The sequence below is a fragment of the Neopsephotus bourkii genome, unplaced genomic scaffold, assembly GCF_033783945.1.
Source record: "Neopsephotus bourkii isolate Nb327-2 ecotype Australia unplaced genomic scaffold, CSIRO-AGI_Nbou_v1 NB_1669, whole genome shotgun sequence".
NCBI classification, from domain to species: Eukaryota; Metazoa; Chordata; class Aves; order Psittaciformes; family Psittacidae; genus Neopsephotus; species Neopsephotus bourkii.
In genome coordinates this window covers 18,286-42,815 of record NW_026902143.1, presented here as the reverse complement: position 1 = coordinate 42,815, position 24,530 = coordinate 18,286, and the positions used below count along the sequence as shown (strand labels likewise).

Here is a 24,530-nt window from a genome sequence, read left to right as displayed (position 1 = left end):
CTGTTGAAGGTTCCTGCCAAGTATCTTCGTCGTTTATGTCTATATCTCTTTTTGTTCAAATTTGCAAGGTTTCCAATTTACCTTTAAATGGTGATTTCTTCCAAATTGGACAGGGAGTGGGTAATCCCAGAGTAATTTCTTTAACTGGACCTTCCATGGATAAGTAGGTAGTCCAAGTTCCATCACTAGCTGCCCAGACAAAATGTTCCATACTATGCACTGTTGAATATTTACAGCCTATATAATTATCTGGGACTTTAACCGTTTTTCCTCCGATTTTTAGTCCTTGACATGCGCACCTGGCCATTAAAGCAATTTTGACTGGGAGTATTGTAATCTCTTCAGGGTCAGTATCACAATCCAAACTTTTTGGACAATTCCACCAGGGAACATTCTTGATAATATCTCGACTAACTTTATTCATGGACAGCAAGTTATTTATGTCTCTTGCTGCATTTTGTTTCCCTGCCATTTAAGACACCAAGGTGTGTCTCCGATATATTGGAATTTCTGCAGAATACTCATTGACCAAACTGTGTCCCAATTTTGTTTTAAATCATCCACCTTGTTGCATTCCCACCCCTTTTCTTTTATTTGTTTGTTTTTCCTAATTTCTTTTTTATAAACACATTTTCCTAGTTCCCCTCTTACCCCTCTTATGGAAGTAAACTGAGAGTTTGGTTTCTTTTCACATGATGACTTTGATACCAAAACTGCAGGGTCTCCGAAAACACCTTCTTCCTGATATTCTATCACCGTTACATTTTTCGTTATTTCTTTTTCCTGACAAGCCATTGTTTTGATAATCTCTGGAAGTGGAAACGTTGTTATTCCCCATTCAATTGATTCTCCTGCCGCTTTGGGTATCGGTAGACATGCTGTTATTCCGCTTGTGTTTTTAATTTTTGCAAAATCCTTAATCAGACCTATCATTAAATTTTCCTCAGGATTTCGACGATATGATTGGATTATCTGTGTTGGATTTACTTATCTTTTAGTCCTTTTTCCTGTAACTTCAATTTTGCTGTGGCCAATTGCAGATTTACTCCCATAGGACCATCTATCTTTTCCCAGACTACCCTCATTGGTGTTGGTCCTATCGGAATGTTTTCTGTGAACTTGCAGGTCAGAATGGCATCTTGTTTTAAGTTGTGTCAAAACATCTTTCTGAGGAATTCCTAGGATAGGAATAGTTGTCAGCTGTGTTAATGACCAAATGACAATCCAAGTTTTGTAACAGAACCCAGACATCTTATTTACATTTCAGTCTCAGTTTTGTAGGACCCAGTACTTGTGTTTCCCAAACTTTTGGAACTTTCTTTACCCGCGTATAATGTATCCAAGTGTCCACCCCTTCTACCTTTACTGCTGTGAATGTGGTTAACAGTACTTGGTATGGGCCATCCCACCGTTCTTTTAATAGTTCTTTGTTCCAGTCCTGGACGTATACTTGGTCTCCTGGTTGGATGTCATGTGCTGGATTTTCCAGAGACAGCGGCCTATTCCACACCAGAGTGCTCCGCAGTCGACTTAAGGTTCTACTGAGAGACAGCACATAATTATAAACATCCTTATTCCCTGGTCTAGGCACCTCCTGTAGCCTGAGGTCTGCACTGCAGCTGCTCCCTTCAGGGGCTCCTGAGTGAAGGCATTAGTCACTGATTCGGAGAAAACTCCAGGAACAAACTTGCCAGCAAAGTTTTCAAGCTGACAAGCAGGTATTCTTTATTGCGGCGCCGGGAGACACGGGGGATAACTCCTCCTAACGTGTGTCCCCGTATTGCTATACAAGCCATCCTTATATAGTCCCTGGGCATACATACATATTCATGAGGCTACATATGGATTACATCATTTTCCAGAGAGTTCCCCGCATGCGTACAGAATTGTGGTGGTGGTCTCTGAGGGTCGTTTACTTCTTCCAACAATCTTCATCACTTCTGGCAGCCTTTGAAGCATGCGCAGTAGATGCTCATACCAGTTTAATTGGTTCGTTAGCACCAGAGACATAATAATCCTCCCACCCTCCTACTTATCAGTTAGTTTAACTGTAGCCTATCCTGGACACCTGCTATTCCCAGATACTCCTTATCCCTGTGTTCTGTTCTTCTAGACTGTTTTTCTTAAAACTATGCCAACTATAACGATTTATCTTGTGAGAATTCTCAGTATGTTCTCTAGCTGTACTCTATTTTTTTTCTCTATGTATCATGCACCTCAGTAATTTTCCATTGCTACTGTTACAAAGCCATCAAACTCAACATTACTTAAAACTAATTCTAAAGGTTTCTATATTCCATTTTGTGATTTTGTGCCCCTTTGTCTCAATTTCCCCCCTTTTTCTGTCCTTTTGCAAATTCTTTTGCAACATTTTATATATTACCATTACCATCAAAAGTCTTTTTGAAATAATTTCCTGTTTCTACTTGTTGCTTAATTTCATTCCTTTTCCAATCTTCGTAATTTATCATAGACCATTTACAACACCAGAGGGAACATTGTATCATACCACAGGTAATCAATATTAAAATAATTAACACCAATATTCCTGCAACCAGTTGACTCAATCAGGAGAGATTGGGTAACCATGAAGTTAACTTTTCCCATGTTTCTTCAAATCCCCAGGAGGTGTCATCCATGGCCATTTCATGAAGTATCTTAGTTTGTTTCCAAATTTCCTCCAGATCTGTTTCAATTCTGCCACTTTGGTCTATATAGGAACAACAACTTTCATTGATTATGGAACAAACCCCTCCTTGTGATGCCAATAACATGTCTAGAGCCATTCGGTTTTGTAATACTGCTTTAGACAGGCTGGTTATCTCTTGTTGTTCTGCCTGGATTATATAATGTTTTTGCTTTCCATTTCCTCTATAGTTGCTGAGATATTTACAATTGCCTTCTCTAATTCACTTACTCCCAAAGGTGGAATTAGCCCTCTTACAAAACTATGAAATGCGGTGTGCCGTTCAAAAATAGGCTTAAACCCTCTCTTAATCCGTTTAGCAAAACTTCTGATCCAGGTCCCAGAAGGATACCTGTTGATAATAGTAAAATTGGGTATTACAGCACCTAAGGTGCATGCCCCCTTCCAGTTGGGGGGTAGAGTCTTATAAGCATTTTTTCCACATAACCAATACCATCCTTTCCCTTTAGGAACAGGCCACCATTGAACTATAATACCATCTATAGTAATAGTATGATTGCAATTTGAATGGTGACCTACATCTGTGGCATTTAAACAAGCAATATTTCCTATCCTGGTTTCTGATGTAATACATCTTTGTGTACAGGTATAATATTTATTACCTGATTTAGGATTAACTATTCCAAATGTTAACCTTTCCTTCGAACACAGATTGCTAGTGTTCACCCACAAATTTGTCCGTGGGACAGTGTTAGGAATTGGAACTCCAGTTAATGGGAGATCCAGGCTTTCTCCTGATTTAGGCAACTGTGCACACACACAACATTCGCTACGATTAAAAACATTAATAACATTCTGCACTAATTTTAGGTATAAGTTCTGGTCCCAAGCTTGTATGCCAGTAATCATATGAGTCCAAATTATGACCGACACAATTTAATACGCAAGGGTACTGAACGTTTGATCCACCATGTCTTCTCTGGCTCTGGTTCTTTCTTTATTCTTGAATAATGTATCCAAGCAGGTTGTTCCTTTATTTTCACTGCTGTAAAGGTGGTCAATAATATCTGGTACGGTCCGCTCCACTTCTCCTGTAGAGGATCTCCTGAAAAATTCTTAACATAAACCCAGCCGCCAGATCTGAAAGGGTGAATCAGATAATCCAAACCTCTTGCTCTTGTCCCTACTATTCTCTTATTTATCTCCTCTAATAGTTTTTCCAGATTGATCAGAAACTATTGGAGATAGCCTTCCCCCACTTCGTGAAGACTTTCTCCTTTAAACTAGGACTAATATGGTCTTCCGTACAAAATTTCAAATGGGCTAACCTCTTCTATCGACCGAGGTTTAGTTTGAATTCTTAATAGAGCCAGTGGTAAACCTTGGTACCAATATAAATTCATTTCCTGACATATTTTACTAACGTATTGTTTAATCACATGGTTCATCTTTTTTATTTGCCTACTGGCCTGAGGCCTGTATGGGACATGTAGTTGCCAATCAATTTCTAATTTTTTGGCTAATTTCTTGTAACAATTTTGCACTAAAGTGAGAGCCTCGGTCAGAAGAAATTGCCTCTGGTACCCCAAAATGAGCTTCTCATCTTATTAAATAATATTTTAATCACTTGTTTTGCGTTATTTATCCTACAAGGGAATGCTTCTGGCCAGCCTAAAAAAGTATCCGTTAACACCAACAAATATCGACAACCCCCTTTTTCTTGGTAATTCAGAAAAATCTATTTGCCACTGCTGTCCCGGATAACTTCCTCTATCAGTTGTCCCAATTTGATTTCTATTTTCAGTTTTAGGATTATTCTTAAGACATAGATGACGTTGTTTTGTCACTAAATGAACTGTGGTGTATAGATTGCTTCCTACAATTTGTTTGTCTAAATATTTATGCAAAGAATTGCTACCGCAGTGGGTTTTATTATGTTCTTCCTGAACTAACTTCCAGAGCTGGTTATAGGGGATTACAATTCGCCCATTAGGTATTTGATCCCAATCCTCTTTATTTTCCTGTCCCTTTAGATCTTCAATCAGTTTTCTATCCTCTTTTGAATACCTAGGTTTAGATTTTTCAATGGTTAGTTTGCCATCAGGGATTAAGGACATGATTTGAAATTGTTCAGCTGCTCGTTTGGCTTCAAAATCAGCCAAATTATTTCCAGTTTCCTGATCAGAGCCACCTTGCTGATGTCCTTTACAGTACATAATAGCTACTTCTTCAGATAGCTGAACAGCTGCCAGTAATTGTAGAATTTCTGTAGCATGGTTAATCTGTTTCCCTTATGTTTCAAAAGTTCCCTTTCTTTCCAGATAGCGCCATGTTCATGGACCACACCAAATGTGTGTTTAGAATCAGTCCAAATATTTATCCTTTTATCTTTAACCAGTTCCAGGGCTCTCGTTAATGCTATTATTTCTGCCTTCTGGGCAGAGGTGTTTGCAGGTAAAGGTTTAGCTTCTATTAGCTGTGTAGTGGTGGTAATGGCATATCCTGCCTTTTGTTCACCATTTTTCATGAAGCTACTACCATCAGTAAACCAAGAATCATCATCTTCCAGAGGTTTTTCTTTCAAGTCTGGTCGGTTCAAATATACAGTCTCTATGGTGGTCAAGCACTCGTGTGTTAGTGTTTCTGTCAATTGTTCCTGTAAAAAGGATTCTGGATTCACAATGTTAGTGACTACAATTTCTATATCATCCTGTTCTACAGTGGTGGCCTAGTATTTAAAAAAAACATCAAGGAGATAACCAGTGAGCTCCTTTCTGCTCCAGGACTGCTGATACCACATGGGACACTAGTACAGTAATCTTTTGTCCCAAGGTGAATTTGCAGGCCTCTTCAATATTCGTGGTGACTGCTGCCATAGCTTTTAGGCATCCGGGCCATCCTTTGCTCGCTTCATCCAGCTGTTTTGAAAAACACGCCACTGCCCTTCTGTAGGGTCCTAGTTTCTGAGCAGGGACCCCCAAAGCTATTCCCTGTTCTTCACAGGAATATAGCCAGAAGGATTTAGTCACATCCAGAAGTCACATAGTTGCAGTTCTCATTAGCTCTGTCTTTAAATTTCTAAAAACCCCCTCTGCTGTATCAGTCCATTCTAAAGAGGGAGAGTTTCCTTTCAACAGTTCATATAGTGGTCTTACCAGAACACCATAATCACAGATCCAAAGTCTGCACCATCCAGTCATTCCCAGGGATGTCCGGAGCTCCTTGATGGTCGACGGTCGTGGAGTCTGGCAAATGGCTTCGTTTCTAGCAGTTCCAAGTTCTCTCTGTCCTCCTGTTATTTCATATCCTAAGTAGGAAACTTGGGTTTGGGTTAGCTGGGCCTTTTGTCTGGATACCTGCTAACCATTCAGTCCCAGAAAATTTACCAATTCCACTGTCCACTTGATACATTCTTCCTTTGTTTCTGTAGCAATTAACAGGTCATCCACATATTGTAACAGAGTCCCGTTTGAGTAGGTGGCTTCCATGATTCTAGTTCTCATGCTAGCTGATTTCCAAAAATTGCTGGACTGTTTTTTTAACTCTTTAGGTAATACTGTCCATGTTAATTGAGTTTCCCTTCCTCTGTCAGGATTTTCCCATTTGAAAGCAAATAATTGTGTCTTTCTTTGGCCGATGGTAAGCAAAAGTGTCCTTTAAATCCAGAACGGTAAACCATTTCTGATTATTATTCAATTTAGTCAATCAGTCATACGAATTAACTACTACTGGACGAATATCCTCTGCAATTTTGTTGATTGCCCTGAGATCTTGAACCAGTCTGCAACTTTTCTTATCATATTTCTTTACTGTCCAGATAGGAGTATTATATTCCGATTCACATTCAATTAATAATCTATATTTTAAAATGTATCAATTTTTTTTAATTCCCTTTGATCTTCTAATTTTAAGAGATACTGTTTTATTCTAATTGGGCAGGCCCCCTTTTTTATTTCCACTGTAACAGGCAAAGCATTTTTTTGCCTTACCTGGAATTTCAGATTCCCATACTCCCACATATACCTGATTAAGGATTTCTTCTATTTCAGGGAGGTCCTTCTTTTTACTTTTATGTTGAATTAAAGATAAACTCAAAACTGCAATTAATTGGTTGTTTTTAACTCTGAATTCCATTTTGCCTTCCTTAAATGTTGCTTCTCACCCTAATAAAGATTTCTGGAGGATTTGGCATGCATCAAAATTTATGCATTCCTATTTGTTTCCCCAATTTGTACTTTAAAGTTTTCAGAAAGAATGCCTTTTTTTTTTTTTTCTCTCTCTGTTTTTTTGGTGGCCAGTAGCTCTCACATCTGTAACAAATTCCTTTCCCTCTGATTTAACACCGAATAAGTTGCTCCTGTATCCACTAAAATTCCACTTTATTTCCTCTAATTCATAGTTTTAATTTAACCACTGGATCTGCTAGGGTAGATTCCCCAGGTCCCTTGCCGGTCTAGTTCCAATTCAGCCACTAGAGCCACCCCATGGCACTCCCACCTCCAGGGCGGTCACACTTCCAACGTTCAAAACTCCCCACAGCACACGCACACTGATCAGGTCCCACAGAAGAGAAGAGCCCACTCCCCCACCTCCTCCAACATCCCTCCTCCCACACTCAAACACTGGAGCTGCTAGAGCTCCCCTCCTTTCCCCCTTGGTTTTCCCTTTTTTTTTTTTTTATTTTTTCTCACAGCGGCTCCCCTTGCTCTGCAGGTCCTGCAGATGCCTGCCTCTGCAACAGCACTTCTCGTTTAACCCCTTCTTAACTCTGAATGTGAATGTGCTGCTTGTTGCCAGTGACAGAAATCTCTTCCTCCTTATCAACATCAGATAGGACAGATGCAGAGGGTGCTCCTCTCGAAGGTACCTGTGGTACATGATTTTTCACCCTATCTTCCTGTTATAAATTGTGGCTCAAATAAATTGACTAGAGCCAAGCGAATGAATCAAATTGGTTTATTGAGCAAGCGACAGCAAGCAAAACAGCGCTGGGCAGCCGGGGAGTCTCTGCTCCGCCAACGGCACGCACCGAGATTTCTGGGTACAGTCTCTTATACTCCTCTGTCTTGTGTTTCAACCAATCCTGTCATCTCTTTCGCCCGAATATCGACGTGGTTCCTTTTCATTGTTCTCCTCCTGTTGCTGGGGTCTTATCTCTGGGTGAAGAAACTTCTTAAAAAGTTATTGAATTCCTTGGCAATACATTAACTGGGGATGTCTGTCACAGGGTTAACCACTATTTTAGCCTCCCCCAAATTCCATTTCTTATATAGTTACTTATTCAATACACAAGTTTCACCTCATCCTGTAACAGAAGGTATCTCTTGATTACCTAACCCCCTCAAGGCATTCAAGCAGTTAAACAAAGTACCCCTGTAATTAGCAAAGAGTTTGAGATATTCAAGCAGTTAAACAAAGTACCCCTTAAAGTAACAAAGTGTTTGATTAGGAATGATTATTCCTTTGTTTCTTCTTTTTCATCATTGTATTGACAGGAACATCTATCTTAATCTAATCATTGGTACACATTCTACACATGATTTTCGATTCCACCCAAAGTACAATGATGACAAGGACTCCTAAGTTGCTGACACTAATCATTCCTATATACCTCACACACCCCATTTCCCCAAAGTCACTGATTTTATACTCTTCTTTATCCAGTGTACATGCTACTCTTGGCGTACTCTGCGTTTGTGTGGCCCACTAATAAGGGGTCTCATTCTGCCTCCCGGTGGGTGTAGGGAGGAAGGCTCTTTATCTTCTTTTCCATACCTAGTTTACTTTAACAGATGCTTACAGTCTATAAGCCAAATGTCAAAGTGTCAAAATTTTCCAGTAACCTTTAAGCAAGCAAGCAACTCTTAAACAATTAACTTTTAAGCAAACAAGATTTGATTAACAAACAGGAATTCACTCATCACACTTCCTGATTACTGTTTTTTAACTTTAAACATCTTTCCCCAATATCACAGGCTGAGCATCTCCAGCTTCACTTTTCCCTTTTTTTTTTCCCTGTCCTTTTCCAAAGCCAAAATTAAGGAATCTGGCTGAGCTATATTAATTTTGCATTCAGTCTGTCACTCTGTGTGATTTCTTAAAGTGGAAAACATATCTGCATACATTAGTTCATCCCATTTTCCTTGCCCCCTCAAAACAACATTAATTTTAACAATGTATTATAGTTCAGAGTTCCATTTTTAGGCCATTTTCCCTGATCTTCCAAACTGTACAAAGGCCATCATTGGTTACAATATTTTACCAATATTTTCTTATTTACCAAGCCCGCAGGAGACCCTCCAAGTTCTTTCCAGTGTGCCAAAATGCACCCAAAAGGATTCTTTTTCAAGATCTCTTCATTCTGCTGATTTTCCATTACCAATCTCACATTCACACACACACACAGATGGGATCCCCAGACATACTCCACACAGTTACAACACTTGAGACAAAGACAGAGACTTAAATTCAACCAAACAAACAAGTTAATAACACAGTTATAACATCCTGTCACCAGTACCAAAATCACAAGACCAAAATCATTACTGTAACAAGCCACAAAATAAGGCGAATACCAGTAGAACCAAAAGCAATACTTCCTAACCCTTATAGCTCAGACCATATTGTAACATTAATAGGGGGGTTTCCTTGAACCCTTTATAGTTGACCAGCCTGTCAGTGTCCCAGGAAGGATGAGACCCTTGTGTCCGACCAGCCTGTCTGCATCCCACTGTGGGAACCATACTGAACAGCCCACCATATCGGAGGGCTATTCAGGGACCCACGCTGACGGCATCACTGAATCAGTAATTTTCCATTGCTACTGTTACAAAGTCATCAAACTTAACATTACTTAAAACTAATTATAAAAGTTTCTATATTCCATTTTGTGATTTTGTGCCCCTTTGTCTCATCACCCCTGGGTAGACGGTGCAGGGCCCCCTGCTGGAGCTGCAGCCTTTGCTTTCTGATGACTGCCCCCTGTTCTGCTTTGAGAGTCTGGTAGAACGAATGCCACAACTTGTACAGGTGGCCTGTGGAATCTCTACTTCGAAGAGATGCCCTTCGTACATGCCCTTATCTCTACATTCTGTTCACAGTGCTTCCTAGAATTGCTGGTGGAGGGTCTGGGTTACTTCTGGGCCCTCCCACATCATGTAAGCTATTATCGTGCAAGCTGCTGGCTCTCCCCCCTTGGGTTTCCCTTGCTCACGAAAACCTACCTGTCGGCCCCTGCTCTGCTGCAGATTGTGCATTCCCTGCAGGTGAAGATTAGCTCTCCATGCTAGAATAATGTGAGAATAACTGTAATACATAGATTTGTCAAAGGAGCAAAGGAAGGTTGATTGAGAGCTAGTTGGATTTTCATTCATTCTTATTGTGCATGTGCTGGGCTTTGTGGAAGCACAGAGAACCAGAGCAGTCTTGCAACTTTTTTCCTTTTTGAAATAAAAAGGAAGAAAGTTATTCCATATCTTCAGAAACATTGCATTGTGACGAGCGAAATGCTAGATTGCTGTAATGTGATACAAACGAACATACAGTTATTGTGTTACTGTAAAAGTTGGTCAGAGAAACTCTCTAAGACTCGATTTGGAGTTTTAGAAAGCAGGCATTCTTTATTGTAGCCCTGGACGCACACAGAAATTGTTTCACAAAGGTGAGCGCACCTGTTACTTGCCTGCAGTAGCTATATATTCAGCATACTCATGCATATTTACAGATTTTCCAGGAAATTATTTACATATTCATGAGATCTCCTGGAACTAATTATAATATCTGTATTCCATTTACGCTTGCACTTCCTTGCCGAGTGGGTGTTTCTGGTGGTCACTGATAGTCTTCCTCACTGTGTTTATTGAATGATCTCAATGTCTGCACATGCTCGCAAGGTCCTAGTGCTGAGTTAGCAGTTGGTATGTCTTTGCTTCTGTTCTGTTCCAGTCTCACTCCGCTGGGCACCACTCTGCTATCTTGAAGGCTGGCATCCTTGGTCTTGTTTACTGTTCCCTTTGTTGTTATCAGTCCCGCAATATTCCTTCCCCCATCAGCCAAATGCTCCTTTCTCTCTTTGTGTTAGCAAGTTAGAACAGTTTGCTCTATTCTACTACGTTAGCTTAAAGCTACACACACACTATTGTTAGTTTAAACCTACAATTTAAGCCTACACCACATTAAAATGCGGCTTTGTGTATGTACTTGAATGACTTTCTGTACTGGACTACTTGTGGGATTTTACACTTCTGAACAGAACTGAAGTTGTTTGGTATTGCAGCTTTGTACTTCTATACTGTCAATGAGGGCAGTAGTTGCTACTCGAATATCACTACTTCTGCATGCAGTGTTTCGTGTAGATCTTTGTGTGGTATTACAGTTGTTTTTTTACTTTACGGTTTTGTGTAACTATCTACTAACTTGCACTTAAGATAATAACTACAATTTGAAATCCTTGGGTGAGTGGAGTATAAATTAAGGCACCACAGATGACCAAGTGCTGGAGACTTATGTTTATTTAGTGAAGGTCTGAGTTATATAGTATGTATACAGAGATGTATTGGAACCATTTTTCTTTTTAAGGTTGCACATAGGTAAAGGTGTGCAGCTGGAGTGCAAAGGAGAAGGTGATGTGTGGGTTAGATGCCTCAGTGACCATGCAGTCTTCGTTCAGAGTTACTACCTGGATAGAGAAGCAGGGCGTGCACCAGGGGATGCTGTTCACAAGATTTACCCAAGTGCATATATAAAGGTTGGTTTGATCTTCCTAGATGAAAATTGTGGGGGAAACTGCCTACATTTGGTTCTTGTAAACATTAGGGAAGCTATGAGACACTGAAATAAATGTCAAATGGAAATTTTTAGGGTTTTTAAAAGGATAATTTATTTACAAGTCACTTAAGATGACTTTTTAAAATTATTCTAAATTCTCTCATCTAGCTATTACAAAAGTAACTAATTTTGTATTTCATCAGTCTTGATATCAGTTTTTATACTTTTAACCTTACAGTTTTAAATTAACTACTACTATTAAATTTTTTAGCATAGATTATCGCTTCACTCTCTCTCCAAAACAAGAACAGTTGGGAAAGTCTGTGTAAGTGCAGAAACATCAAGTGTGTTTTAAAGTGTTACAAACCTGAAGTGATCCAGAGGGCACTAAGTTGCATGGAAACAAATTATTTTCAGGAGATTCTTATTTGGACATGCCTCTGCTGGACTTTAAGACAAGTCACACTTGTTAAAAAAAAAGAAAAAAAAATCATTCTTGAATTAGAGAGAAGCTGCTTGAAGTGTGTGTCATTTTTTAGTTTTGGAGGGTTTTGGGTTTTTTGGTGGTTTTTTTTTTTGTTGGTTGGGGTTTGTTTTGTTTTTGTGGGTGGTGAGTGTTTTTTTTTTTCTTTTGGGGGTGTTTTGTTGGTTTTTTTTTGGTTGGTTGGCTGAGGTTTTTTATCTTCAGTTTTGCAGGCAGGTTATGTAATGAAAGTGAAAGAGACCCCAGCAGCCTCTACACACAGGCTTTCTAGTATGAGAACAGCATTCCTTTATATATTAGTGCCAAGCCTGATCACAAAGATATAAAATGCCATCAAACTCAAACCCAGCTGCTGAAATGAAACTTCAGGCCTATCAATTGGTATTTCTTCTAAATAGACTAACACATTTCAGTAAGGCAGTAAAGAAGAACAAAGTCTGACAAATTTAAGCAGGATTTGTTGGCTTCTTTTTATTTACATGCCTTTTTTGTGGAAATCTTAGAATTTAACTAAAAAGTTGGGATTTTATCAACTTGTAGTATCCTTCAGACTTTGATCCTGTAGTCAGTCCCGCGTAGGGTACTGCTTTAGGCTGCTCAGCTCAGACAGGTTCTGGAATTGTCAGTGGTGGTAATATTGTATGAGAAGAGTTTCTAAGAAACAGCTTTAATGGATTATTCCTGTTAGAAATTCAAGTAGTCAGGGCAGGTTTGCTTTTACTCAGGTATATGCTGAGACTGTAGAAGTCTGTTTTGGGAAAGCAGAGAGGTCCAGATTATTGGGGGTGGGAGTTGAGGGATTCTTTCCTTCATTGATTTTGGTAAGTCTACATAGTTAATTTTTTTTTGGGGCGGGGGGGGTGTTGTTTGTGAGGTTTTTGTTTGTTTGGTTGGTTTTGTGGTGTTTGTTTGTTGGTTTGGTTTTGTTTTGTTTTGTTTTTTAAAGGTGTTTGACTTACGCCAGTGTCATCGTCAGATGCAACAGCAGGCTGCCACTGCCCAAGCTGCTGCTGCTGCTCAAGCTGCAGCAGTAGCAGGAAACATTCCTGGACCAGGATCAGTAGGTGGAATAGCCCCAGCCATTAGTAAGTACATTAACTGCTTGGTCTCCTTTTTTTCTTTACCTGAAAATAAATAACAGAGCAATCCCTCATAACAGCACACATCCCCACCCACTGCCCTTGCAACAGTACAAATAAACTGGGAGTGAGGTAGCAGTATTGGGGTGGGTGGCATCCTGGTCACTATATTAATTCACTCTGTACCTGTTTCACATCAGTTTTCACTCTAGCCTTCAGGGAATATTGGATAGGGAAGTGGCTGCTTACTGTTCTGCAAGAAGCGTTGTACTACCACAGAAAGCACATTACATACAAAGTCAAATAGCATACCCTATTACTTTAAACAAAGATACTTTTGGCTGCTTAGACCCAAGCCTGGAAAATGATCTTTGAAATATAAGCTCATAGAATGTTACTCAAAACAATGGGATTACTGGGTGACAAAGTTCTTGACTAGGTTTAGGAAAACATAATATTAAGATTCTTGAGAAGAGGAAGAAGAGAGTGTGAAGAAGAGAGTATTTTTTCTCTTTCTCTTCTGTCTCTTTTTTTTAAGTCATTCTGGGCTAGAGTTTTTGTAGTTAATGAATTCTAGATTGTCCCTAAATATTTTTAAAAGCTTAAGTACTTGCATATCTCGGGGTGCTTTATGTGCTATAGTGTTTCCTGGATTCCTCGTGGCTCTTTCCAGCTATCCTACAAATTGCTTTTTGTATTTAACTTTTGTCTTGACCATATTTGTGATTTGAAGTTTGCTAGCTGTATTAGTATTTTAATTTTATTACATGTAAGTAGTGTCGTTTGGAAATCAAGCTTCCTGCAGGTGGTCAGTCTGAATTCTTATGGTGAAAATGCAGCATGTGCAAACCTCAAGAATAAATATTTTCTGACTGCATTTCCTAAATAATGTTTACATGCCTTGTATCACATAAGACATTGTGTTTCATCATGTCTGCTTTATTATATGGAGTTTTCTGTTTCAGCAGCCTTTCCAGATTGCAGAATGATGAAAATAAATTAATTGGAAGAAATACAAAATAATTGAGATCTAGGAATGTGGATTGGCTTTGCCTGTGGTAGAGGGCACTGTATGGGAAGAAAGAGACAAGTAAATGGGAACGGCTAAACAAAGATAAAAGAACATATCTGTGAACACTTACTTGAAACCTCTCCTGTTTAGGTTTGTCAGCTGCTGCTGGAATTGGTGTAGATGACCTTCGCCGCTTATGCATACTCAGGATGAGTTTTGTAAAAGGTTGGGGACCTGATTATCCAAGACAGAGCATCAAAGAGACGCCATGCTGGATTGAAATTCACTTACACCGTGCCCTCCAGCTTCTAGATGAAGTACTTCATACCATGCCTATTGCAGACCCACAACCTTTAGACTAAGATCCCTCTGCTGCACTGCTGTGGACCATTGTGAGGATTGTGGATTGTAAAATACAGTTCTGTTTATAACCTGAAGATATATTTTATTTCTGTTCTGTTTAATCTTCTAAAACCAGATTTAAAAAATGTGTTTGCTGCCTTGCTCTTAGCACAAAGAAACTGAACATGCAAAATTTCTATTTCAGTTACTTTCAGAATTTAATTGTCATAATACAGGGCTTAAAGTGAAAGGCAAATGCCTTATAGAGACTTTACAGTATATGGTTTGTTCCCTTTGAAACTTTCCTTCTCATCTTGGTGGTAAGCCTCACAAGAGCCTTTTGTATGCAGAATATATATAATATATATATTTAGATCTGAAAGTTCATTCTAATAGTTACAGACACCTTATAGCAACTTTACAATTCCAACTGATTTGTGATGATCTTTTTAGGGAACAATAGTTAATAAAAGACTTGTTTTGTTGACTGTCTTATGATTTTTCCAGATTAAAATGTAGAAGGAGTTGCCAAACAGTGAGGGATGAGACAAGCTCAAGAGTGTTGCATCCCAACCAGAAGGAAGTGCAGCAGGAGGGCCAGGAAACCTCCTTAGATGGATAAGGAGCTCCTGAGGAAAATTCAAATGAAAAAAGAGTTTTATAGAAAGTGGAAGCAAGGACAGGCAGCCTGGGAAGAGTACAAGGATGTTGTCCAGGAAGCCAGGGACCAGGTTAGGAAAGGTAAGGCCCAGTTAGAATTAAACTTGGCTAGGGATATCAAGGATAACAGGAAGGGATTCTACAGGTAACTAGCAAATAAAAAACAGATTAGGGAGAACGTAGGCCCCCTCAGGAAGCTCTCAGGTGAACTAGATACACAGGATTTGGAGAAGGCTGAGGTTCTGAATGACTTCTTTGCCTCGGTCTTCTCTAGCAATGGCTCTGACTGCACCACCCAAATCTTGGAAGGCAGACGCAGGGACTGTGAGAATGAAGACATTTGGCCCACTGTAGAAGAGGAATTGGTTCAAGACCATCTCAAAAATCTGAACGTGCACAAGTCCATGGGTCCTGATGAAATCCATCCGCGGGTCCTGAAGGAGCTGGCAAATGAAGTTGCTAAGCCACTGGCCATTATATTTGAAAAATCATGGCAGTCAGGTGAAGTTCCCGACAACTGGAAAAAGGGAAATATAACCCCCATTTTCAAGAAGGGGAAAATGGATGACCCAGGGAATTACAGACCAGTCAGTCTCACTTATGTGCCTGGAAAAATCTTGGAGCAGATTCTCCTGGAAGGCATGCTAATGCACATGAAAAAAAAAAGGTGCTTGGTGACAGCCAGCATGGCTTCACTAAGGGGAAATCCTGCCTGGCCAATTTGGTGGCCTTTTATGATGGGGCTACAGAATTGATGGACAGTGGTAAAGCAGTTGATGTCATGTACCTGGATTTGTGTAAAGCGTTCGACACTGTCACACACAACATCCTTGTCTCTAAATTGGAAAGACATCAATTTGATGAATGGACCACTCGGTGGATAAAGAACTGGCTGGATGGCTGCACACAAAGAGTTGTGGTCAATGGCTCAATGTCCGCCTGGAGACCTGTAATGAGTGGTGTCCCTCAGGGATCGGTGTTGGGACTGGTCTTGTTTAACATCTTCGTTGCTGACATGGACAGTGGGATTGAGTGCGCCCTCAGCAAGTTTGCCGATGACACCAAGCTGTGTGGTTCGGTTGATACGCTGGAGGGAAGGAATGCCATCCAGAGGGACCTTGACACGCCTATGAGGTAGGCTGATGCCAATCTCTTGAAGTTTAACCATGCCAAGTGCAAGGTTTTACACCTGGGTCAGAGCAATCCCTGGCACAGCTACAGGTTGGGCAGAGAAGAGATTCAGAGCAGCCATGTGGAGAAGGACCTGGGGGTGTTGGTTGATGAGAAAATGAACATGAGGCAGCAGTGTGCGCTTGCAGCCCAGAAAGCCAACCGTATCCTGGGCTGCATCAAAAGGAGTGTGACCAGCAGGTCGAAGGAGGTGATCCTGCCCCTTTATTCTGCTCTCGTGAGACCTCACTTGGAGTATTGTTTGCAGTTCTGGTGTCCTCAACATAAAAAGGACATGGATCTGTTGGAACAAGTCCAGCGGAGGGCCATGAGAATGATCAGGGGACTGGAGCACCTCCCATATGAAGATTGGCTGAGAAAGTTGAGGTTGTTCAGCCTGGAGAAGAGAAGGCTGAGTGGAGACCTCATAGAAGCCTTCCAGTATCTTAAGGTGGCATATAGGGATGCTGGGGATGGACTCTTCATTAGGGACTGTAGTGATAGGACAAGGGGTAACGGGTTAAAACTTAAACAGAGGAAGTTTAGATTGGATATAAGGAGGAAATTCTTTCCTGTTAGGGTGGTGAGGCACTGGAATAGGTTGCCCAGGGTGGTTGTGAATGCTTCATCCCTGGCAGTGTTCAAGGCCACGTTGGACGAGGCCTTGGGTAATATGGTTTAGAGCGAGGTGTCCCTGCCCATGGCAGAGGGGTTGGAACTTGATGATCTTAAGGTCCTTTCCAACCCTAACTGTTCTATGATTCTATGTTGTCGCCACTGATCTAAAATAGTGAGAAAAGGAAAGGTGGCTTTTCCTTCGCTAGTTTTTAAAAAAGATATGTTAATTTTTTGTTTATATAGACACATGGGTTTTAAAACATTAAAGGAAATGGATACTTTCAGTGTTGGCACTCAAATATAACATGAAATACCCAGTCTGCAAGGTTGTCACTGAAATTGCATAATGAGTACCTAGTGGCAGGAACATTTTTTCATAACTACTACTGACTTTTATGATTTTACTCAAGTAAAACTTGTCAGGTATTTTTAAAAGTTGCATGACTTCTTATTTGCATATACCATTAAATCATGTATGATACTACATCAGTATTTAGGATCCAGGGTTTTTTTGTATCTGTTCACCATTTCCGCTCAGGGCAAGATGGCAAACTTGTTTTTATACCTCGTGGTTATTTTAAGCTCTATGCCATCAATGACCAATGGCAATGACTTTGCATAGAGAATTTATAGTAGAAAAAAAACACCCTCAAATGTATTGACTGTATGACAGATACAATATATGTATGCTTTCTTTCTAGCTAGTAGTATAAATAAAATTATGAAAACCCTGTTGTTTATAAATTTAGTTTGCTTCTGTCATGTAATTCTGCACCTTGAAATAATTGATCTTGAGCAATGTATTAAATTCCTTTGCAGGACCAACAACAGCAGCCAATAGAGGTAGGAATTTCTGTTGCTTTCAACTTGCCGAGAAACAGGTCCAATTTTTCTTACTTTCACTGCTTCTCCATAAATGCATGTCCTGAGGATATCTCTTTTGGCTGTTTGATGGGGTATGAGGAGGGAGAAGGAATTCTTTATTTTTCCACATATGTGTGGGGAGTTGAAGCTTAGTTAAGCAGGCTTAGAAGTACGTAGACTCCAGCTTAAATCTTTCAAGCACTGCCACTTTGGTCTGCCTCCCATGCTGTTCTGAGCTGACCTGGCACCACAGCTGTAGTGGTTAACATAAGTCAAAGTCTTAAAAGAGATTATTCAGAAGCTTTTGCCAAGTTTCTTGTGTAGCTTCAGGAATCTGCAGAGGGCTGTGACACACAGTGCTTAGGTGTTGCTTCCCCCCATGCGCTGACATTCTTAGCAAAGAAGTCAGCAGTCACTGTTTCCATCTTAGGCATGGAAGACTGGATGATTTAAGGGCGATGGCCAGAATGATGGATGAGTTTTCTTTATATTTTCATTAACAGTGTTGCCTTCTTCAGACTAACTCCTAATGAGATTACTTCCCCCCCCCCCCCTTCATGTGGCAACTTCTTGATGTTTGGAAAAAGTGTTTGCTTATCTCAAGGCCTTTAGTTTAAAACTTTTTTCATTTTCCTTTGTCCTCGGTTCAGCTGTTTTTCTCCTTAGTAGCTGGTGCAGTGCTGTGTTTTTTACTTTAGTCTGACAACAACGCTCATAACACACCAATATTTTCAGCTGTTGCTAATTATTGCTTACCCTGATCAAGGACTTTTCAGTCTCTCATGCTCTGCCAGTGAGAAGTGGCATGGGAAGTCAGGAGGAAGCAGAGACGGGACACCTGACTCAAACTAGCCAAAGGGGTATTCCATGCCACAGCATGTCATGCCCAGTATTTAAACTGGGGGGAGTTACCCAGAAGGGCTAGATTGCTGCTAGGGTTGGGCTACATATCGGTCAGCAGGTGGTGAGCAATTGTATTGTGCATCACTTGTGTTCATTGTTTTCTTTCCCTTTTCCCCTTTTAGTTTTATATTCTGTCCCCTTGTTATTTCCCCTATTGTTATTATTATTGGTGGCAGCAGTAGTAGTTTTGTATTATACCTTAGTTACTGGACTGTTCTTAGCTCAACCTGGGTGAATTACATTCTTTCAATTCTTCTCCCCATCCCTCTGGGAGGGGGAGTTACCGGCTGGGCTTAAACCATGACACTCTCTTAATGATCTAGTTTGTCCTAAAAGCAAGCTTCAGGTTCTTGAGGAGCACTTTCATTAGAGGCTTCTGATGACATCCCTAGAGAAGCTTATTAACCAGCAGCTCAGTTATGCTTCAGCCGCACCATAAAACTTGATTTGGGGGAAGAAACTAAAAGCCTGACTACACGTTCTCCTTGCCAACCTCCTTTCTGAATTGCCTGCCCTGCTCTTATGGCAGGGTTTGAGGTGCCTCAGCTTTTAGAAAGTGTCTAACCTTCTGACTGATCAATTGCTTATAGCAGACTTATTAGGCCATAAGTTTACATTTAACTTTGTGGTTTTGACTGATCCGTATATCAGTACTTCACAGAAAACTTTCTGTGCTGGTTGCTTAGATCTTGATTGTGCCAAATTTTGATAAAATAGTGAAAGATTGTTTCCACCTGTTGTTCTTAACTATATTACAATCTTAAAGAATTCAGCTGTTAAAACTAGTTTTTTTTCCAGATGTTCTTGAGTCTCTACCTGCAGTGAATGGTACCCACGGTGTCAGAGGGCCAGATATGTTCAAAATAGAACAACAAAATAATGTCAGATGAGTTTATTGGAATCAAGAAATTGGGCTCCACAGCAGGAGAAACCTGAACATAGTATGAGGCAGTAAAGATATTGAAATGGCATTCACCTCCACCAGGCCATTACCAATAAGATGCAGTCGTAACTGTTGAAGAGAATCTCATTCTTAGTTTTAAACATGCCTTTAATATAATTTTTGTACTTTTATTCCTTACCACAAGCCATAAAAGGCAAAGCATAATGGATTAGACTGGATCAGCCTGGGAGGAATACAGGGACATGGTCCAGGAAGCTAGGGATCAGGCCAAAAAAGTTAAGGCCTAGTTCAAATTGAGTCTGCCTAGGGCTGTCAAGGATAACAGGAAAAGCTTCTTTATAAGTATATGGCAAAGGACAGATTAAGGATAATGTGGGCCCTCTGAAAGGAAATGGGAAAACTGGCTACCCTGGATTTGGAGAAGGCTGAGGTTCTCAATGACTTCTTTGCCTAAGTCTTCACTGGCAAGTGCTCTGACCACGCCACTGAAGTTACAAAAAACATATGCAGGAAATGTGAGAATGAAGTGCTATAGGAGAGGATCAGGTTCAAGATCATCTTAAGAACCTGAATGTGCACAAGTCCATGGAACCTGATGAAATCCATCCACGGGTCCTGAAGGAGTTGGCGAATGAAGTTGCTAAGCCACTGTCCATCATATTTGAAAAATCATGGCAGTCAGGTGAAGTTCCTGTCAACTGGAAAAAGTGAAATATAACCCCCATTTTCAAGAAGGGGAAAATGGATGACCCGGGGAATTACAGACCAGTCAGTCTCACCTCTGTGCCTGGCAAAATCTTGGAGCAGATTCTCCTGGAAGGCATGCTAAGGCACATGAAAAATGACCAGGTGCTTGGTGACAGCCAACATGCCTTCACTAAGGGGAAGTCCTGCCTGACCATTTTGGTGGCCTTCTATGATGGGGCTACAGAACTGATAGGGGAAAAACAATTGATATCATCTACCCAGACTTGTGCAAAGTGTTCGACACTGTCCCACATGACACCGTTGTCTCTAAATTGGAGACATCAATTTGATGAATCACCCAATGCATAAAGAAGTGGCCAGATGGCTGCATGCAGAGTTGTGGTTAACGGATCAATGTCCAAATGGAGATCAGTAATGAGCGATTGTCCCTCAGGGGTCGGTATTGGGACTGGTACTGTTCAACATCTTTGTTGGCAACATGGACAGTGGGATTGAGTGCACCCTCAGAAAATTTGCTGATGACGCCAAGCTGTGTGGTTTGGTTGTGTGGCGTATCAAAGAGGGACTCCAGTTCTGGTGAAATCTGAACATCTTTATTGCATGTCTTGCATCCCTTTTATAGTCCACTAAGTGCTAAGCAGTAACTTTCCATTCTCTTACTTCCTTGTCATCCTGATTCAGCAAAACTACTAAGGGTTAGAAATATTTACATTGTTTGGCCTGTCTCTAAGTTGCACATCCTGCTTTCTCCTGCAAACCACCTGCTTTGTTTTGCTAACTGATCTTGACACTTCATTGTTCTCTTTACCATTCCCAAGGCTTAAGTCTGACCAGGGTGATAATGCCTGGGTCCATTTTGTTAACTTTCTGTCAGGTCACCCACTTGGTTGATATGCTGAAGGGAAGGGGTGCCATCCAGAGGGACCTTGACACACTTGAGAGATGAGCCAATGCCAACCTCATGAAGTTTAACCATACCAAGTGCAAGGTCCTACACCTGGGTCAGGGCAATCCCAGGCACAGCTACAGGCTGGGCAGAGAAATGATTCAGAGCAGCACTGTGGAGGATTTTGGGGTATTGGTTGATGAAAAACTGAACACGAGATGGCAGTGTACACTTGCAGCCCCCCAAAAAAAACAACTGTAGACTGGGCTGCATCAAAAGAAGATTGACCAGCAGGTCAAAGGTGATCCTGCTCCTCTACTCTGCTCTCATGAGACCCCACTTGTACAGCATGCACTTCTGGTGTCCTCAACATAAGGAGGACATGGAGCTGTTGGAACAAGTCCAGAGAAGGCCACACGGATAAGGGGGCTAGACCACCTCCTGTACAAAGACAGGCTAAGAAAACTGGGACTGTTCAGCTTGGAGAAGGTTGCATAGTGACCTCAGAGCAGCCTTCCAGTATCTGAAGGGGGCCTATGAAGATGCCCGAGAGGGACTCTTCATCAGGGACTGTAGCAATAAGACAAAGGGTAATGGGTTCAAACTAAAACAGGGGAAGTCCAGGTTGGATATAAAGAAGTTCTTTACTGTGAGGGTGGTGAGGCACTGGAACGGGTTTCCCAAGACAATGCTAAACGCTCTGTCCCTGGCAGTGTTCAAGGCCAGGTTGGACAGAGCTTTAGGCAGCATAGTCTAGTGGGAGGCATCCCTACCCATGGCAGGGCTGTTGGAACTAGATGATCTTAATGTCCTTTCCAACCCTAACTCTTCTGTCACTCTATGTGCTTTGCTTGCACAGTGCATCATGAGCATCATGCCCTGAACCAGGTTCCAGTACAGGAAAAGAAATGTATTTATCCAACCTCTGCCCCAGCTCCCTGGCCCAGGCACATTTCCTTCGTGAGGGTGTGGAGTTGAGGCACACAGCATTCAGAAATGAAAAAGCCAAGCAAAATTCCTGCCAGCACCAGGTTTTGGGCTCAGGAAGAATTGGGGATTATTCAGTAAATATCTGTGTTTGTTTACAATACAGGGGGTGGGGCAGAAGTTAGTGCCCCATGCAGTGTTCCAGCTCCTCCTTGCTATTTTCTCCCACCACACCCCCTTGTCCTGGGTTCAGTTGTAGCAGTCACTTTTCTCCCTAGTAGCTAGTGGAGTGCTGTGTTTTTGACTTCTAAGAGTAGTGTTCATAAAACATTGGTGTGTTTAGTTGTTGTTAAGTAATGTTTACTCCAATCAAGGACTTTTCAGTCTCATGCTCTGCCAGTGAGGAGGGACACAGGAAGTTAGGAGGAAGCAGAAATGACTCCTGACCCCAATTAACCAAAAGGTGATTCTATACCACAACATGTCATGCCCAGTATATAAACTGGAGGGAGTTATGTGGAAGGCTCAGATCGCTGCTCAGGTCCAGCTGGGTATGGGTCAGCAGCTGGTGAGCAATTGTATTCTCTCCCCTTGTTATTTCCCTTATTATTATTATTGATGGTAGCAGTAGTGGTTTTGTGTTATACCTCAGTTACTGAACTGTTCCTTGCCCATAGGAGTTACATTCTTTTGATTCTCCTCCCCATCCCTCTGGCAGCAGAGGGAAGAAGAGGGTGGAGCAAGCAAGCAGCTGCATTGTTCTGAGTTACCAGCTCGGCTTAAACCATTACACCCCTCCTCCAACATCCTCCTTTAAGAAGCACCATACCTGGGTGGAAGAGGAACAAACCAAAGCCAGCCTTGCAACAATGACCTCATTCACTGCACCACCAAATCACAAGCCCAACCCCTCTACTCGGTGCTCCTGGCATCACACTTATTACACACACACACCCACACCCATGGATGCTGCCACCACTCTTGCATCCCTCCCTTCCTGCACATTTGCAAAGCAAAGAAGCACTATGGAAATGTTTTGGCAACAAATAGCTGAGAAATATTTCCAGGTACAAAGCTTGCTTTAAATTCCAAGCCAGGTTTGATACCTATGTGCATATCACTTCACATATTTGTCAGCGCTGTTGCAGATAACACTCTAATGATGCTTCTCAAGTCCAGTGGTCTGTACTTGTCCTTCTCATCCCCACAACCCTCAGCATCCACTCCTGCCAGGGCCCATGTACTTTCCCCCTTGTACTGTAAGATGGGAGCTGTTTCCCAGGCATCATCTGGGAACAGCTGAGTGCCATTCACAGATGGGGATTTTCAGTCCCCAAAGACAAAATTTTGCAATTAATTTCCTGGTTGCCAGTACCTGGAAAAAAGGCCTGCACCCCAAGAGGAACCAAGCAGCCACAGCACCAGTGCTCTGCAACAGCTAAGTGGAGATTCAGCACTTCTCCATTTCTAAAAGCATGGTTCAGACTCAATAAATTGCAGTTTTCCCTGAACTGTGGCTTTTCCTATGCAGTTTGGCAACAGGACAGAAGGACTTCATCCTAGTCAGGGATTAGCTCACATCAAAGAATCTGTTTTGGAGACACCATGGCCAAGTAGTTCACCAGTGGCCCAATTGTTATCAAACCCTCAGCCCAGCACCAACTTCCTCCAGAACAACAGTAGCAGCTTGCTGGGATATATTTTGGTTGGACAGGGCAGGTTGCAAAGCCTCAACTCTGAGGACACACATGGATGGGCAGAACTTGCTGATGTGAGGTATATAGGAATGATTCCTGTCAGCAACTTAGGAGTCCTTGTCATCATTGTACTTTGGGTGGAATCGAAAATCATGTGTAGAATGTATTCATGTGTAGAATGTATACAAATGATCAGATTAAGATAGATGTTCCTGTCAATACAATAATGAAAGAGAAGAAGAAACAAAGGAATAATCTTTCCTAATCAAACACTTTGTTACTTTAAGGGGTACTTTGTTTAACTACTTGAATGTCTCAAATGCTTTGCTATAATTACTGGGGTACTTTGTTTAACTGCTTGAATGCCTTGAGGGGGTTAAGTAATCAAGAGATACCTTCTGTTACAGGATGAGGTGAAACTTGTGTATTGAATAAGTAACTATATAAGAAATGGAATTTAGGGGGGGCTAAGATGGTGGTTAACCCTGTGACAGACATCCCCTGTTAATGTATTGCCAAGGAATTCAATAACTTGTGAAGAAATTTCTTCACCCAAAGATAAGACCCCAGCAACAGGAGGAGAACAATGAAAAGGAACCACATCGATATTCGGGCGAAGGAGATGACAGGATTGGTTGAAACCCAAGACTGAGGAGTATAAGAGACTGTACCCGGGAAATCTCAGTGTGCGTCTTGGGTGGAGCAGAGACTCCCCAGCGCTGCTTGCTTAGTGCCTCTCGATATTAATCAATTGTAATAAAAAAATAATTAAATCAGCTCATGGCCAAGACAGAATTTTTATGACAAAATTGGTGACCCCGACGTGATCTCTGTGTGGCTGCCTGGGACTATAGCTTTTACGA

The 24,530-nt window shown here is 41.3% G+C and overlaps 1 protein-coding gene across 6 annotated transcripts in view; it reads left to right on the top strand.

The window, feature by feature from the left end:
• LOC133224285 (mothers against decapentaplegic homolog 4-like) overlaps positions 1-14,874 on the top strand; it is a 55,288-nt gene extending 40,414 nt beyond the window's left edge. For all 6 annotated transcript variants that reach the window (XM_061375691.1, XM_061375690.1, XM_061375688.1 and 3 more), the window contains 3 exons: positions 11,225-11,393; positions 12,844-12,982; positions 14,139-14,874. In XM_061375691.1, coding sequence (XP_061231675.1) covers positions 11,225-11,393; positions 12,844-12,982; positions 14,139-14,350 — 520 coding nt within the window. In that variant the 3' untranslated portion in view covers positions 14,351-14,874. The remainder of the gene's footprint in view (positions 1-11,224; positions 11,394-12,843; positions 12,983-14,138) is intronic.
• Positions 14,875-24,530: the final 9,656 nt, after the last annotated feature.